This window comes from Opisthorchis viverrini, assembly GCF_000715545.1.
Source record: "Opisthorchis viverrini unplaced genomic scaffold opera_v5_51, whole genome shotgun sequence".
Classification (NCBI taxonomy): domain Eukaryota; kingdom Metazoa; phylum Platyhelminthes; class Trematoda; order Opisthorchiida; family Opisthorchiidae; genus Opisthorchis; species Opisthorchis viverrini.
In genome coordinates this window covers 883,636-902,863 of record NW_008751707.1, presented here as the reverse complement: position 1 = coordinate 902,863, position 19,228 = coordinate 883,636, and the positions used below count along the sequence as shown (strand labels likewise).

General features: G+C 40.1%; 1 protein-coding gene across 1 annotated transcript in view; it reads left to right on the top strand.

The window, feature by feature from the left end:
- Positions 1 to 19,228, top strand: part of T265_03523 (hypothetical protein) — a gene marked incomplete at both ends in the record, with an annotated part of 54,114 nt that overhangs the window by 9,126 nt on the left and 25,760 nt on the right. The window contains one exon of the mRNA XM_009168035.1: positions 8,915 to 8,947. Within this exon, the coding sequence (XP_009166299.1) occupies positions 8,915 to 8,947 (33 nt within the window). The remainder of the gene's footprint in view (positions 1 to 8,914; positions 8,948 to 19,228) is intronic.

Sequence of the window (19,228 nt, the reverse complement as noted above, 5' to 3'; positions counted from 1 at the left end):
ATATATATATATATATATATATATATAAAGTCATGGATTTTGCAAGGACAAATCATCAACAAAGACTAAAGTAATTCAAATTAAAAAATGACTGGGGTCTAACATTTTCATAATATATGGATTCTTCTTCAAAAGTTTGAAGGTATGTGTTAATTTGAACTGCTGCGCATGAACCTCATTGCCTTACTAAGAGCTATGCAGCAGGGTGAAAAAGTCAGTTCGTAAAAAGCTATCCTTTTCTCACTTTGGCAGTATGTAAGGAAAATCATACAGTACATCTACACTGATTTTCACCGATCGTCCGAGACAATCACCATTCTACTAGTTCATTCATACCAGATAGATACCAAGCAAACACCGAAAACGCACAAGGCCAAGTGGTCTACAGGTTGAGTTTGGTTGACACAGCCCCAAAGTCAGCGGAATATAGACAAAACGTCTTTTGGATCAGAGAAACAGCATGCATTTATGGTCACCTAAGGGTCCTTTAATCTAAAAATTAGCGAGGTATTTTATTAACACACTAACAGATCCGCGAAGTGGAGTCGTAACAGCCAAGCCTAATACGGGTTGGCTAAGACAGATCTGTTTTAATTAAATAGGGGCTAAGCTGGCAATATAGGAGTGTTGATTTTGACGTATCGTAATGCTGAGGCGGAAATTTCAACCTTGATGACAGTTTATCATTCCTTCAAAGTCTGATATTGTTGGTCTGATCTGAAAGCCTTTAGGAAATAAAATTGTTCACTATTCGTACAAAATCGAACATTTTGTGCTCAGGATGGAACAATAATATATATTTTAATCTAAAGCATCTCACCTCAGAAGGAATTACAGGGTAAAACCGCACTTCTATTTGGTCTACCTATAGATCAACGCAAATATGGGAGTGTATACTCATATTGGCGTCCAAGCCTAAAAAATTGGCAGCATTAGCTTCGCCCAAATAATATATCTTTTGCTTGGTATCAAAAGAGGCTGCTCCAAGAAAAAAATGTTAAGTGTATCTGCACAGACCAGGGGCTTTCGGAATATGATAGTCCCAAACATTGTTGATGCAACTCTGAGGAGGAGCGTTCCGGAAACATTTATCATCTAGAAAAGTCATTTTTTGCCTCCATACACGCTATGATATTACTATAAATAACAGGGGATGCATCCCAGGCATTGACACGTCAAAATGCGTACTGACAACGATGAGTCGGATGGAGGTCGTGGAAGCGAAAACTGTAAATGAAAAAAAACACGTTCCACCTTCGAATTTTTTAGCAGTGTATTAGTCAGGTACACATCAGGCTCCGTAATGTAGGGATACTTTTTTGGCTTTCCTGATAAGACTATTTGCGTTTTGGGATTTTCGTCCACAAACATCTGAAGATGAGCACGCCTATCTTCTGTCCTCATTCCGCAAGTCGATGTTCGCAAACATCAACAAAAATATACTTGGACAAAATGCGTATGACAACGATGAGTCGGATGGAGGTCGTGGAAGCGAAAACTGTAAATGAAAAAAACACGTTCCACCTTCGAATTTTTTAGCAGTGTATTAGTCAGGTACACATCAGGCTCCGTAATGTAGGGATACTTTTTTGGCTTTCCTGATAAGACTATTTGCGTTTTGGGATTTTCGTCCACAAACATCTGAAGATGAGCACGCCTATCTTCTGTCCTCATTCCGCAAGTCGATGTTCGCAAACATCAACAAAAATATACTTGGACGTGGAATAAAAGGTTTAAAGTGTTTTTGTCATTGAGCGTTTTGGGTAGTCATATATGCTGACGGCGGGAATAAAACGTACATCTGTTTGCAGAATTTGTGGTTGACAGGTTGAGCTAATGGCGCATCAGTCGACCTAATGATAGAGGGTCCGCAGGCTCCTGGTAAAAAGACGGTCATGAACTAGCGGCAGCAAAGCCTAAGACTTATCGTTAGCATTTCTCTTCAAACTACCAAAAATGGTATTCATGGGACCCATTCAAACGTTTTGAAGTTGATAATCACTTGCCTGTGACAGGAGAGAACAGCAAACTTGTCTCAGTTGTCGATCACGGAGCAACTAGACAGAGGCGATTAATTAATTTCACAGTGAATTTATCACGGGCAAATGTGGTCGCACCTTAGCTAAACAGCACAAGCTTGGAGTAGCGTAAGCCGCACATTGCTTATTTAGGCTGATGTGTTCAATAGTACAAACATGTGGGAGAATATTCATTTAGAATACATGAAAGCTTTATTTTGTCTGGTTGCGCCAGACTACGACATTTATGCCCTGAAGGAGCAGGATGCATATCAGTTGTCTTGTTCACAAGGCTGATTTTCAGGCAGTATCTCAACGAACTGCAAAGGTGTAGATTAATTTTACATTATTCACTGGAATTTATGATAAATTCTGACCTCAGGATGTTAACCGTTAAAATTTTTTTACAAGATCTACGAATGTCTGTCTTTGTATGAAGACAAGAATAACAGATTACTTTTAAAATGAAGTCAGTCAACAGAGTGTGCGCTGTATTTTCACAAATAACTATGTCTGTCGAATTGGGAAGATGGATACTTGATGGGATTAGATGAGTGGTGTTTGCCAGCAAACTTCTGCTCGATGGTAAACTCGGATCATCTCACCTTTCGATTTCAAGGATGCATGGAAATTATCATCTTGTCATCCATGGAAGAACAAGATGGAGTTCAGCGTCGAAAATAAGCATTTGCCCCTAAACCTGGCACGTGAAGTACCTGTCAGCTGACAATAAACTGAACTCTGGTGCGGGATAATACACTTGACACTATAAAATCACGCTAAACGGAACTCTTTTTGTTTTGGATTAGGTAGTGGTTTTTGAATCAGTGCTCTACCTACGGTAATTTGCTCCCAACAAATATGGAGATTGGAACTGTCTTCTGCAGTTTAGAGAGAAAACAGGTGCACTACACAGATATGTATGTTGACTACAATAATACAGGTCTATGGGTGGTCAGAAAGTTTTGATGAATTTTTGCACCTGTGATAAGTACACATTTATGCCGCATGGGATCGTTGAACTTGTATAGCAGTTTATCTGTATTCCAGCACGTGGACCAGCTGATAGTTTGCGCTTCTACACTTTGGCTAAGTGTTTATCTAAACGAAGTTTCACCATCAACGAGGTTGGACCACGCTCTGCGAACTCTCACACATAGTATACAAGTATGCGCATACTGCAAATTTAATATTATGACCGTCAACATTCTATAAATAAGTTATTACAGTAAGTGTCCGAAGGCGGCTTGTCACGCGTAGTTTCTGTAAGCCTGAGAATTTGGTGCTAATCAGACAACTTCTGCTAAAACATCTTCCCCTGCCTTCTCTTCCCCAGCAAAGTTATAAAGGATTGAAATTTTTCCGATGTTATTGCTAATCGGTTGGGTGGACGATTGCCAAATGTGAAGAGTGGTTGGCGACATAATTGTAGAGATAGCCTTATATAACCTGAGAGCCTCGAATTCTAAAATATTTTATGGAAGCCCCGTGAAAGTAACTTTTTACCCAATGTTCTTATTTACTTCCAAATGTCTAATTAAAAGAAGTCGAATTTCGGCAAGCTGGGCTAACGACGTGCCTGGATATAGTGTACATACGCTGCAGCCTGGTATGAGTAAGAGCAAACCTAATTTCCTCCAGTCGCAAAAATTCGCCTGCATTATGACCATTTTTACCGTCTAAGTCACTATTATACAGGTTTACCACAATGATTCAACTCTACGTTTTCAACTTAAATTTACAGTTTGTTCCTTGGAAATGACAGCCCAGTGAGAAGGTCTAGCTGCGGTTTACGCCTTGTGTTAAATACTCCGTGCGTATTTTATGCATTGTGAGCATAATGCGGCTTATCTCACAAGAATGCTTTTGTGCTTCCATGCAAATGATTACCATGTGCTTACTGTCATCTAGAAAACTGGTGTGTTTAAATAACAAGAGTGTAGATGCCCCTGGACGGCAAAGATGCGTCTGCTTGTCCCCTGTTACTTTTTTAACATATAGTAAAAGTTATAATACAGGTCAGTCCCTCTTTAGACTGCTGAACGAAAGAAAGTAAATTGCGCGATCTAAGTACACGATAGAAAAAAATAGTCGAGTCACTAATGTTTTCCAAAATCATTCCAGGAAAGGAGTAGGCGTGATGAGAATTCGATGTCCTTTTAAGTCCTAAGGACGCACTGAGAGACATACCTTGCTCCCATATACTTTGGGTTATTGGTTCTGTTACAAGCCCTGTTGAAAACAGAATTCTGAGGAGAAAACCCGGGGAATATTGGCAATGTACTATCTTTTGGCACAGGAGATAATTTGTTGGAATACGAGCGACAGAACAACTGGTATAGCCACGGTACTTCCCGCGTACCCTTGTGAGTTTAGTTTCCAAATGACTGACGTTCTACCGAGTCCTTGGTGTGCCAACTGACATTCAAAATTTAATCACGTAAGTGCACTTCGGCACCAAGTGTCTCACAAATCCACACAACAATTTTTTTCACTTGTAAACCCCTTTTCAATCGACTTATGTGCTTTGATCGTAATTTTAGGCTGTGATATAAACTATATTGATACAGTTAAATGCTAGTTTGGAAACATAAGTTTTTCGCGTGTATTAATATTTCACTTCATTATATTCATCCCAAGTACCCCTTTTGGTGAACGCACCGGACTGCAACTGCCGCGAATTCTATTTAGTCCTCCTGGGACTATTTCGGCATTAGGTTGTGAGAGGCTAGTAGTTCAAGCAGAATGCTTACCTACATCTTGCTCCAATAATGAAGTCTCGAATCAACCCGAACCCTCTGATATTTACCACCTTAGAGTTAAAATTTTGGAAACACTATGCACCAAATTTGTGCATTTGTTTTGTTTGTGATAACTTAATTTCCTCGTCGCAAACGTTTTCAGTGCCTGTTGGCTCCTACATCATGCTTTGCTTCAAGCAATAAATCAAATGTTGAGGAGCAGAAAAGACACTTGCATACAGTGATGGCAAGAGTACAAGATGTACCCAAGAAATCAGCTCAAATAGCTAATACCTTTAAAAATTACTCATGGAGTTCCTTGTGGCGGTTTTCTTTAAATAAATATTTGGGAATCGAAATTTCCATTACTTTGAAATTCATCCAATATTTTTCTGCTCACCAACCATCAGCCACTAAATGCACGAGCTGTTTTGTTGCCTTCTGACTGTAGTCGCTTGTATGTCCAAAGTGTCTCACATTGTCACTTGTATTGATGTAAATCCGAATATTGTTCCCAACAAAGACGTCCGTTGATGTTGATCATCCTATTTATTTAGCACAATTCATTCATCACCTGTTTGGCGGCTAAACGCAGTGGTCCTTAGCTATAGTCCCAGCTGCTTCCCATTAACGAGGCGAAGATGTGGAACCCTGAACTTGTTCAGCACACCGCAAGCCGCAAAGCCTTGGGGACTCAAACCTTTCCACAGATCTTACTTTATCAGTTGAAGACTACTAAGGTCGTCAGATGTGGAGAATATTGGTGGTCTGACAAAAAAACTTGTCTGGAAACCCCCAGCTGGTGGCTAGTAAAAACGATTGCTAAACAAGTATCTTTCACAAGTGGTAACTATTGCAACTGAATCGTCCCCGCTCACTAGGACAGTAAAGTCATCCTTTAGAATGGCAACAGAACTTTTTGCCATCGAAAAACTACTATATTATGTTGTATACTGTATGTATGAACAGATTTAATCGCAACATTTGCTTACTTGCACCACATTAGCTTGCATATGCCCAAGAAATGCTTGTAGATTGGTAATTCAGACTAGGTGTTTACCTTAACTCGTTAGCAGTTACAGAAACTCGAATTCGTCGCATTAGTTTGCGGACTCTTATAGCCAGGAGCTGTTTGGAAAAAGCATACAAGGCAAAAGAATTTCATACTACGTCTCATAGGAAAGGGATGACCAGTATCACGAGTTAACATTTTCTTGCGTTTTTACTGATGTTTGCTGCACACGAAGTTCCCTAGAAAGCAGCCAAGAAGCCAAGAAGCTTAGAAGGAAATATCACACACGACAGCATCTCAGTTATGGGCAAAGCTGACTTTTAATTTTTAAGGATCCACACTACTAGCAAAAAATGCAGCGGGACAATTCGCATTTTTCATAGATTTCAAACAACTGCAAAGCAATTTCCATTTAGTCTGCACTTGAGAATCACACATCGCATAACTTCAAATATAGTGCTTCGACTTGGCGAATAACTCTGTAACTATGAAAGCGATATGATATTATGAAAGGTGATAGTGGCGGATAGTTGATGCCACTGCATTCTGCTGTGAATTAAAATGTAGGAGAATATTCTGGACATTATGTAAACCATGAGAGTGATGTACCATTCAAGTAAATGCAACGTTGTCAAAAGTAGTTTTTGGAGGACACGCCAATTGCGGAACACATTGCCTACCCTCCTAAAATTTATGTAAAGGCGTTTTTTGATTGTCAACCCCAGGTAGATTTTCAGATAACAGCTATGTTTTGGCCTCCGGTACCCAGGCTGTTTCTTACTGGTGGGATTTTGTTTGGCTGAAACAAACTACCAAGGCCTTGTCCTATGATTGCCTACTGGGCAGAATGCCTTTGGCTACATCTTTTAAACCACATACACTCTTTTACACCGTTCAGGAAGTTCGGCAAGTTTTGGAAAACATCATTTTCATTAGGTAGGCAGTGTCTCCGGTTCCATTTTGGATAATTGCCATATAACTATTTTAACATCATTAAGTGGCTCTGAAAAAGCTCCACCCCAGTTAACGCTCCTGATGTTGTTTTGCTAGTTGTACTTGTGACCTGAAAATAGTGTGGTGGCCCAAATATAGCTGCCTACTCTGTGCAATAGCCTGACGATAATTGGTATCTGGCCGGCTGACCGAACCCTTGTATACTCCGAGGCATCTATGAAGTACCTGAACCAACGCCTTCAGAGTTCCCTCAAGCAACTTTTTCCGCCTGTTCAAACAGCGAGTCTCATTAGGCAGTAAGGAGTGCTGCGCATGTTGCCGAATTTTCGAATCCTGTACATCTCGTGTACCATACTAATATTATACTTTGGTTGACCGGCCGAAACCTCAAGGTGATTCTAGATTTTCGTGTATGAATTCATAATCGTATTTGCGTCCTATTGCCATTTTTGTTGTTTTTAATACAGAGGTTTGCTAAAAGGTCGTCAGTGGTGTTCTTATGCTGGCTTATGAGTTTTAACGAGTTCGCCCCCTATCCTCAGAAAACAAGGCGTTCTGGCTACATTTGAGCCACCGAATTTAGGCAGAACTGCAGTTCTAAAAAACAATGGAGATAAAAAACACCAAGAGTGGTGTAGGGGATTCCTTTTCTTCACATTTGCTTCTCATCACAGAGGCATTATCCTAATAGACATTTCCAAGACGCAACATTTTGAACATTTGATATCAGTTGAATCTACATCCAGTGCATTTTAGCCTACGCAGTTCCAAACAATTATCCATGCATCCTGTCAAGGTCACTAGATTCCAGTGAATGGAACAGACAGCTTTTCATGAATTTTGTGCGGGAACCCTAATGTTAATCTGATAGGGGTTCTTCGGCGGCATGCGGCTTGCGCTTAAACTTTCCACCAGGTGTTACATAATGAATCCGTCTACAAACCTACAAGCACGTTTTGATTCTTCTGTGAAGGGCTACAAAAAAACGCCGAGGGTAACGGGCTGATCTAGCTTTTTAAATGAACCAATCTGAGTGGCAGCCCAAAAAGTTAAAGTTTCTAATGAAAACTAAAGTACTGTTCTTTACGGATAAAATCTGCATGTGCAATGGCACCTTTTGGATGACAGTATATTCTCTCAAATTGTCATCATTAGAAAGCAAAATCTTCGTAATGATCTGCCCCTTACTTCATTCTGTATGCCAACGATGACTATATCATACAAAAACTACAAAAGCATAGTACAAAAATGAATTCCAGTTTCTTGGTCTATTATGAACATTTGGAACGCGTGTAGCGTAGTTTTACAAAATGTGTTAAGCTTGCTGTTTATAAATATTATGCCATATACTACCAAAAAGATTGAAAAAATCGTCAGATTTTTTGCTTCGAACTGTCACGAGCATATTTGCTTTTCTTTACATAACCAAAACTGGTTCTGGAAAAATTCTGGCTTTGCTTGTTTCGCCCAAAGTCACGTGGAATTGGATCACATAAGCAATCGTTCGGCAAGCGTCCTTCAAATAACGGGCAGGGCGTTGGGATTCAACATCCATTCCAGCAATTTCGATCCATTCTTGGCTGTACAATTATTTGAAAAAAATGTCTGAAACCGCAGCTGATATTAGCAAGACGTTTTCTGTCACTCCCACCCGCTGACCTACAGTCTAGTTAGTTCATGGATTCAATTACAAAACTACTTCACCCATTCTTTTATTAGGAGTCTACCATTATTGCTTATCCTAGTAATCCGGGTCATGTTTTGAGCGACTTTGAGCACCTGTATCAGTAGTTAACTAGTTTAATAAAACGCATCATGTGGAAAAACCTAGTTTATTTCACTTCAGAATACTTCACCGACAAACTTCCATTCTTTTAGTGTCGGTAACCCTATAACTGTTACCTGCAGGACTATTGGACAAGTAGGGTTGTTCTTGTCTGATATATCGGCTATAATGTCCTGCTTCAGTATGAGGTTAGGTGAGTTAATTATCTCAACTTTCATGTACGACAAATGTATCGGTTTAACATGCACAAAGGTATCGCAAACACGCGCTTATCTTCTTACAAGACTTGGGTACCACACAATATAGACGGTTACGTTAAAAAATATTTCCGTCAACCAATAGGACCTAGGCATATGTTATGGACACCTATGGGTATTTCATCAAATTCTGCCATTTATTTAAGGTTCCACTTCAAAAGTGAAGTCAGTCTATACGGGTAAGTGGATTCGGAGGGCTATTTAATCACACTGCTAACCACCTGTTTATGGCCGAAGAGTGCAGCCTCTAGCTAATGGAGGGAAGGTTGATTGGTATTATTTACCTGGGTCTTCTTGAGAAACACAATTTTGTGGTTCCCACCAGGGACGAAACAGATATGCAGCGCAAGCTGGACTTACCTTCAAGAAGGAAATCTATATTAAAATTTTAAACTCTCACCATGCCGTCATTAAATAACGCTGCCTTTTTTCAGGACCGGGAAGTTTAATGATCTTTTTAAAGTTCATTCATCATAGGAAAATATCCTTATTGGACAGTGAAGTGTTGATATTTCCCTCTAAAGTTGCCTCTGGGATCCCCTTTGAACATTATTCGGTTCCTTTGAAAGTATTTCATAGGTTGCAAACGAATATTAAACCACAGCCTAAAGGACCAAACAGCATCACCAGTTTTTGCAAAATGAGGTGTTGAAAAATCGAGTTTTTAGCGAAACATGGTCTATTGGGAAATTTATGGTCTCTCGTTAAGTTACTGTTAGATTTTGCTGTTGTTGATTACTGTTTTCCGGGTACGAAAGGCTTCCCTCAAGATTTGTTATAATCTATTTTATTTCCGTTGTTCCGATGCATCAGCTTACACAGTGTGATATTCCGCAGACAAGTTCAAAATTCTGAGTACTGCAGGTTACTTCGCAGGTGAATAGTCTTGGTGATCTGATAACTCATTTCCTTTCCCTATTAATCCTGAATAAACATCATTTAACACATCATTTAACACATCATTTCCACATGTCAGTCGGGTTATTCCTAATCAACTTGGGAACCGTCATTTCGGAGCAGTCAGGCGAACATCTCGCACACAGCCTGATTGCCACAAAGATGTAATTAAAACTCCAGACAATAAGAAAGTTTCTTTCAAAAACAAGCAAAATGTGGCGATGGTCAAAGAGGGTCCGCTGCTGCACAGCTATGATTGTCATCACAGCTTGCCGAAGATCATCAATTCGCTTGATAAAAACAAAAGAGTAGAAAATTTCAGGGGCATAATTAATGGTGAAATGGCTTACTGTGTTATCCCATTATTAGTGAATGCATACACTTCTTTTGAACTTTTATTTCTCAGACGCAATTTTCGCCGTACACAAATCGGATAAATCTGCTAATAACTATCGGGCACTGCTGTGTGTAAGCTGTGTGTATTAAATGTGAGTGGAAGATTCCGGGGACAGTTAATATTCAACTTATTAATTTTGAGAGTGAAATTTGCCGGTGAATATCGGCTAATTAAGGTTGTCATTTTCGTGCAAATGATAATTTTTATTCTGTTTGGCGGATCAAGATTTGTCAAATGTTAGCATCTCTGTAATGCATATCTATCCGTAGCATTTGCTGCACAAAACTAATGCTGCCTTCTTTTCTCCCTCTGGCATCGAAATAAAACAAAAGTATTGCTCTTGACAGAGTGCTGTTGAAAACATGGAACTGATCACCGACAACCTAATGGGTATTCATACTCACTGACAGTGTGTGAACGTAATTATAGGATCTTATCCTTGGTGAAATCGGTTGTCTGCTGGTCTAAAATGTTTCACTTCTATCCACCAGTAGTGCAGTAACGATACAAAGACAAGCGGTCATATTGACGTGGACGATCATCTGTGTAATCCATCAAGCGTCTGCGGACCTGGTTGACTGGCGGGTCAATCGATCGACACGACCAAGTTACGTTACTGCGTCGTCAGGCTTTTCGCTGGCATCACCCAAGCGCAAACACCTTCAGCTGCTCAAACGTTGACATTGAAATTTGTCCAGCGTAGGCTGGTGGAGTAGAGGTAACACGCCGGCCTCGCAAGTCAGATGTGCGCAGTTCAAAACCCGGCACGGCAAAGAACGTGCGTTGCCAATGAGCTCTAATGAGAGAAAAACGATATTCCAGTGCGGCTACCATTAGGTATGGCCTTACCGAAACAATGTTGCAAACGATAGTCATGTGTATGCGCGTTGAAAAGAATACTACAACCAAGAACACTTGAATCGTGAAATGTGCAGATAAGTTGTAATCCCAGCAACTCATCACTGTAACCTACGGGCTGTACTGCTGAACGGAAGAAAGCCTTCGTTGCGGAGTTATTTATTAGAAAATGCCAACTGACCAGTTAGAGATTATTGGATAGGGAAGCAAGACTCTCATATGCATCTTGTTTACAAAAACTGAACATTCATCTTCTCTTGAACGCGTCTTTCTGAACTTTCCTGGATATTCATTGACTGTTGCTCGAATCCAAGCAAATGCTACAAAGCGACTCCACAAATTCCGCAATAGATCTCCCTTTTCAAGAGACGCAAAGCGAATGCACCCCCATCAGTAGTACCACCGTTACACTGGTAGTACTAGAAATATGTCGAAATATACGGTTACATTATTTAACTGCTAGTGAATGGAGAGAAAACATCGTAATGCCGCGATTCGCAATAAATTAATCGATATCAACCACCAGATTAACACACTGAGGCATTTACTGAATTTCACCTGATAGATACCGTGTAGCTTTTCAGCTGATCCTCGCTGCGCGTGAATCCATAGCAATCAGATGAATGAATAAGTAGCTCCGTGATCAGAAATGACTTGGTCAGCATGTTTAGAGGGGACATCAGTAGATCCACCAAGGTGTCAAAATATTTATGTGAATGCTTCATTGGTCGTCCTTGCAATCCTATACTTTTAGTTTATTTCGTACGCTTTCGTGTCGGTTGAAAATCGTCAGAGGAGAGGAGAGAGAACAACTCGTGATTTCCTGAATTATTGCATCACACAAACTAACGAATTAAAGCTAACGTGTTGCAAATTCTGTGAGAATTACTGCTACTAACCTGCTGAAAGGCTTGCGTAATGCAACAACCGACATCCACAAAGAAATTCATTTTCCTTCCAACTTCAATATTTGTTGAGTTTCCGTTACAGAAAATCTTTTGACCAGAGAGATGCGTCTAAAATCTCCGAAAAAAAAGAATTTCCACTTCCTCTGAAGCTTCAAGTTAGTTCTGCAGTGATTTTCAACATTCATATCTAGTCTGGAGCGATACCTCTCAACCGGCTTTGGGAAGGATCGGTATGCAAATGCATGCCTACATAACTGATCACACCCGGCTTCCAAGCAAAATTTCTGTGTTCCAAATGAAAATTTCGTGCATAGCATCCGATAACACAGATTAAGCCTGCAGATTAGCTGCTTTACTTTTGTTGAATGAACTATCCGCTGCTGCCTAAAAATTTGTCTTGACATTGGTGGTGCACCGACTACAGATAAATTTTATAAAACTACCACTTGACCATTCAGTCAGTTCATTGAAGAAAACCATCATGAGCAGTATTGTGAACAAAAACCCTCGGTTGGTAGTGTGTAGTCATGTCATAACGCTCTCTCGGGCAAGCTTTAGTGAATATTATTTTAAATTATCGGTCCTCCCTGTTATTTATATCTGATGTTCTTCAACTATTCAGAAGAATTTCGGCTGGCTTCCAGGCCTGGGAATACGTCTTGTTCCTGATGTCTGTTAAACTTATTTTGGTCTTTTTGAAATAATTTATTTTGTATTGCTCTTGCTCTCAGACTGGCCAAAAGCTTTGGAACAATCGCTGTCAGTTGAAATTTTTCATAAAACATGCAGTACCAGCTGCGAATCATGGCCACAGAAGCTAGCATTCAAATCACTCTGTTGACGGGTTTTCCGAGGGTTGAATGACTTTTCTTGTCTGGAAAAATTTCCGCAGCTGGCTAAAGGGATGACCAGAGCTCTGAATAGGTTGAGTAGACGTAACATAAGCGTGTTCGCATGAATCATAGAGACCGGATAGCATGAGAAATTTTCCAAGCAATTTTCTTTGACAGAGTAATGACGTTAGCTTGCCGGAAATCAAGCGTCCTAGCAGGTATCGATTTTATGGAGATATTTCTGTTCATAATAATAAATTGTGTGTTTACGTGCATACGTAAGAGCTGTACAAAGAACTATGAGTTTGAGATATTTCACTGTTTGTTCAGCTAATGCCGCGACTATTGCACAATGTTAATTTTATTTATTAGAATCAGCCAGCTGCCAGGGCTGAACTCTTTTTAAAAAAACTTACTTTTTTAACGTCAGTTGGTGACTAGATCTAACCAAGGGTATTTGCCAGAGTATTACCTATTTATAAATTCTAAAACAGACCCAACCGGTTTATCAACAGTGAAGATAACACTCACCTTATCCCAGTGTTGATTGCGGGGAATGACTTTCGGACGAGATGCCTATAATTATTACCGAATAGCGACTTTACTATGATAACTTGCTGCGGTAAAACTGAATAACCGCAGAATTTGCCATGATAATAGCGTGGAATGAGTACTTTTTCTTTGTGGACTGAACATTGCCCATCCGACTGTCATTTTACTCATCCTCCTCATCGACATCATCATCAAAATCACCATGCTTATCAATCGATTCGCCATTGTTATTTGTCACGTAATCTTGCCATGTGGATTCCAAATCTGGCATCATTGGACCAAACAGGAGAAAATCTCCGTCGTATTTTCTCAATGGATGCATTTAAAAAGTATTTGTCGTCGGACAGGACAAAAGACTGTTAGTCTCTCATTTCAACATCGTGATGGTGTTTTAGAGAACTGCTTAGTTGTTACTTTCTTTCCGTCGCCAACTTTAGTGATCGACCCTGGCCTAAGTTTGATATTTGCCAACATTGAAAAGTCTGTTCATCCAATATAAAGTTCACATAGTATTGGAATTGTTTAGGCATTTGAAGCAGTGTCACCCTTATTATGATGCATCATATTCTTATGATTATATCATAAGGGTTCATTCCACTCCACTTCTCTGGTACATTTGCTATTGGTGACAGGGCTGGATAAGATTTTTGGACTATTGATCCCGGTACTGTAATGATTGGTTGGACATGTGCTTACCACCAAGTTGTGTGTATTGAGACTCAAAGCTAGTGGGGTCGGAATGCAAATAGCTCGTGTAATAATTGATCTCTCATAAACGAAGTTGGAATACTTATTGATGGAAGACATCAAAAGGTCGCAGTATTGATACAACTCCTTCATTTTACAAAGGGAATTATCAGTCTAGTTGGTCTAAGCAGTGCAGCGGCTTATTTGAAGATCGAGGAGAAAAGCCGAATACACTGGATAAGGATGCTGAAACTGTTCGACGAGAGCCGGCTCACCAACGCTTTACCAACAGATACAGATCATGAAAAACCAGCTATGCCTATGTGGCCACAGTCCATCACGCACAGGCGTGCTCAGTGCAATACGCTCAATCGGTCTGATAATGTAACGCACGCCTTACTGGTCGCGTCTCCATAGTGATAGCAAAAGTCACTACATCCACATAACCAAACGATGCAGGAGCAATCAAATCAAAACTAGGTTGAGTAAAACGATCTTGACGCGACGGAGCGGGGGTATTCAAAGATAACTGTTAAAACGTCGGTGGGTCAGGTACGTTTATTGGTTGTTTATCGGATTTTTTACTATCCCACCAAACTTCGTAGTCAATCAAAGTAGAAGGCTATCTACTGGCTAATTTAATATGGAGTCTAGACGTTAGAAGTTCAGATGTAACCGCTCCGAAGTTTAGATAATCGATTAATAGGCCACAAGTAGTGTCTTCAAAGAACATTCTACATCGGTTTGCTGGCTTGTGGGAGGGATTTTCAGTCAGGCGCTGGAGGTGAGGCTTTCATACAAAGTATTTTTGTCAGGGCTACCGCAATACCATTTGGGTAACAACCGGTCTATCTTCACAACCTTCTCTTACCCGAAAGACAGAGCAGCTGGGTCATGTGGTGATAAGCAATTTAATGGATTCATTATTTGAGACGTCATCTATAAGCGACAACACAAATATTACTTTGATTAACTCAAAGTCTACTCTACGTTACGCCGGCCAAGGTCAATACTCAATAACAAACTGACCAACGGATCTGAGATTTCCCGAGCACCAACGGATCTAAGTCCTCTAACAGTCAGTTCAAGACCCCTGGTTAGTACAGTACTCTAAACCATCGTGAGTGGTCCTCATTTTCCATAGTTTACCCTGAGTCAGTACTCCAAACAATCCAATATCGATGACTCAACAACCGGTGTTTGTCGTAAATAAATAAGCACCTCCAAGTGGGAGCCCTGAAAGACTGATCGTCCGTTCTATTGATTTTTATAACAAGCCCAACTAAGGACACGCAAAATGAATTCACTACCTCCGGGAGTACCATATACCTGTCCCACTTTACGTACTGCTTTATATAAAACTTCAAATTGGAATTATGTTGAACAAGTTTGGTGCCAATGTTCACCTACTCAAATTCGCGCAGCTGGTTAGTCGTTAGAGACGAGATAGAAGCATGACATAACTTTTGTTATAAAGTAAAGTGCATAGCTCAAGTTTCGTCATTTTTGAATACTGTGTAAGGTATTTTATCAATTAGAACTTTGAGTAGTTTCTCCTTGTGTCCTAAATTTACTTGTCAAGTAACATAACAAAACGTGTTTTTAAATACAGAGATATAACTAGGTGAATACGCTGATTAAAGGTCTGTTGATCAGTGTCGAACCTTAAGTTGAAAGTCTTCTCGCGAGACGTGACAAATTAATACCGCAGTACGCGGTTTTGTCTTTGTAGCCTTGAGTTCTGCGGAACTGCCACACTTTATTCAAGTGTTTGGTGGCGAGACTAACTATAGTGAGGATGATAGTTTTGGTGTGTTATTTCCAAAATCGCATCTTTCTAGCTCCGTCAGTGATCAAATTTTGATGCAAGATCTAGGAATTCAGTGCCACACTGACCTCCGCAACCACCCAAACAGCCTCGAGCATGCAATATTATGCACAAAGTTCAATATGTAGTTCATTTCTCCTGCAATTAAATAATGATGTGTAGTTCTCTTTATCAGAAGAAAGCAAACTGTACTGATATGACCAAATCCTTGTATAGAAGTTCCATGGGATAACTTCCCCATTCATGTTCGACGCAATCCATGCAGGCGCCAATTCGCAACTAATATAAGTATCAAACAGTGCGATTTAATTTGCACCGGTAATTGGAGGACAACAAAACATTTTGTTGTGGCACAGCGCATGCACACTCGACAGAACACATTTCAATCACTATCCTTCATTTTCAAACAAAGCTTACCCAATAGTTACGTTGCATACAAAATAGGTTTTTTCTTTCCCTTCCATCCTAAACTTACATCAGTATTTTCAACCGGGTGAGGTATATGCGCATGATCATTCCATATAGAGTAAGGTGACTTGAACGGTGCTGTGCGGCTTACTATTGTCCATACACAGGTTGCCGAGTGCAGATTGTTGTCTTAGCACTGTTGGCGTCACAGTCGAAATCCTTGCATTATCAAATATTTACCCCTAAAATATGAAGGCATTGTGTCCCAAATAAGCATCTGATTCGCGATGCTGCGACAATCCCAGACCACAAAATCGGGAATCAGACTACTTTTACCTGATGTACACTAGACGCTTGATCCATCGTTGGCTTTAACAAAACTATGACAACGGTGACTGACGCCAATACATGCTCTGTTATCTTCCACGCCTATCGCTTTCAACCACAAGAAGTCTGGTTCTCCTTGCGATAATCACTCACCCGGCGGATCACACGCTCCGCCCAAAGTGTTGCACTAGATTCTCGTACAGATAGTTTAAACCGTTCTTCAAAAACTGTGGTAGTAGCATACTTGTCTGACAGTTAACTGTTTGGAAAACTTTTAGTACGCCGTAGGTTTCAGTGAACACCAGTTTTCCAATCGGAGAGATCACGACCCAATCTTAAATGTAAGCCAGTTAGATGGTTTGTAGAGGTAGCCTGTGGGAGATCGGCTAAACTGGAACATGCATTTAAACATGTATATTTCTTTTTACGCTCAAAAGACTGTGACATTCCTTAAACTACAGCTTCCGCACTTATCAGTATCATCCTAACAAATCGCATCAGACGGATTGGACGATTTAAGAAACTCATGCTGAACGATTCTGTTAGGTAGCGTTTAGCAGGTAAGCTTGAATAGCACGAGTCTATGTTCACTTGAATCGGCACCGCCAACGCTGTTGTTGAAAACCGGAGCCTATTCGCCCACTCGGCTAGTGAACAACCAAAAACCACAGTATTCCATTGGATTTCATGTAGTGAATTCTTCGTATTGAGTCGTAGGATTACAAAGTTCAAATTCTTCCGAAATAAGAAACTAAGCTAGAACTTTCTCTTCGAAATTCTGATGAGAGTTTCCTGCCGTCTCTACCTGTCCTGTTAGCTATTTTCTTTATTTAGCGAATTCCGAACTGAATATTACAACTAAAAGACATACACACCAACACGTATTTACCTGGAATAAAAAGGACATTCGGATCGAATGCGACACGTAAATTACTGGGACAAACTAAGAAACCACGACGAATTCATATCATACCCATAGAAACAAGGAGGGCGCTCCGAGATAGTCAGACGTGGGCAATAATAGCTTTTGTTTAATATTCCTGTCAAGTTGAACTCATACACAAATTCGATCCAGGTCAATGGATTAAGAATGACCTGTTTAGTAACGCGCCTTCATCAGTTCCCACATGCTGCCAAAATGTAAAAACGTTTTTCCTTGACTTCAGCGACAAGAAACGACTACCACTGAACTAAACTTGTAAATTTGGCCAGAAATTTTAAAAACGCTGACACCAAGCCATTTAACACAAATTTATTTTCAAGGACGACCAATTTTCGGCTGCCAATCTTGACCAGATTGTTCCGCTCACCGCAGAACAGGAAGTCTTGTCAGATTTCGTCGAAATGCGCACGTTTCTGAATTATTTGGGTGAAGACAAAAACAAATCGCGCATTTCTATGGTATGCGGGAGGTGCATGTTAATTAACTGATTTCATGTGAGCAAATTAGCATTGTAAATAGACAAGTGAGTTTGATTATTCAAATGTCTCATTCCATTCCAAAACAGCCTCACGGGTTTTTTGTTCTTTTTTCTCTTAGCTCACCCATCCGTCATCTCCGAACTTTTTCGTGACGGTCAAAGCAGTGAAAAAAAATTCCCATCTGCTTTAACATTGATGACATTCCATCTGGTCTCGCGACAAAACCGACAACGTTTGGTTTGTAGGACCTCAACTCGCTGTTGATCGGCTTAATAAACAAAGCCTCGGATTAAGTATTGGTTTCAAAAATAAGTTGAAAATCTGTCAAATTGTTGGTAGAGGAATATCGCTCACATCACCGTTCTGCTATGACGTAGATCTACTCATGCAGAGCCAGCGGCTGTCAACAAAGTTCAGAAAAACAAGTGTGGTACAGTGGAGTTTTCAAGCGTTAGTCTTCGGTCGCCATTGATAAGCACTGGTCTAACGAACTAACAATAAAGACTATCTTTCGCATTTTGAAACTCCTAAATAGACGTCAGAGTAGAGCGACCTGTCTAGTTTTTCATTCAAAGAAGCTCGTCTGGGAAAGAATCCACTTCATCTAGGATATGCGCCAAATTATTCTTTGGAAAAATTTTGCCAGTATCATTTTTCAACCTCTTGAAGTATAGACGATACTTTGGTCTTTTTGCAGACATGTAGCCTCGTACGAAATTATAGATTCGCGCCACTCAGTGCACATGATCACTCTTCGTCTGGCGTGAGGGAATGGACTTAAGAAGAACTTGGCAAATGTAACGCTAAAATGCATAATCTGGTGTAAAATAACGGATTGACGGTATTTATACCTCAACGACTTCAGAAATTCTTTCAGAATTTATTGCTTGATGGAAGACAAACTCATCCGCCATTCAAAGTCCCACAAGAATACTTGGTATACGGAGTAATACATTTATTAGAAAAATATCCAAAACTGGTTGGTACCTCTTTGCTTCGCCTTCTATGTCACCTAATCATTTCTTAACATTTACTACGTGCAGAAGCACATCCAACTGTGACTGTATTCAATTCTTTCGAATCACAAAAATGCAATACACGGCAGAATTGAAGCTTATGACCGGATTACCTTTGTCAACATTCTCTTCCCCTGAGAGCACCGCAATGAGTTCCTTTTATTGGCTGCCAATTCTTTGAGCGTTAATTCCATCAAAAGTAGTTCTGAATTTGTACCTGAGAAGTTGGAGTTAACTTCGCCAGCAGGGCTAGCAAGTGCAGCTAATTTACTGAAGTCATGCTTAAGAAAATATCTAGATTTCCTCACCAACACGATTGTTCCAAAT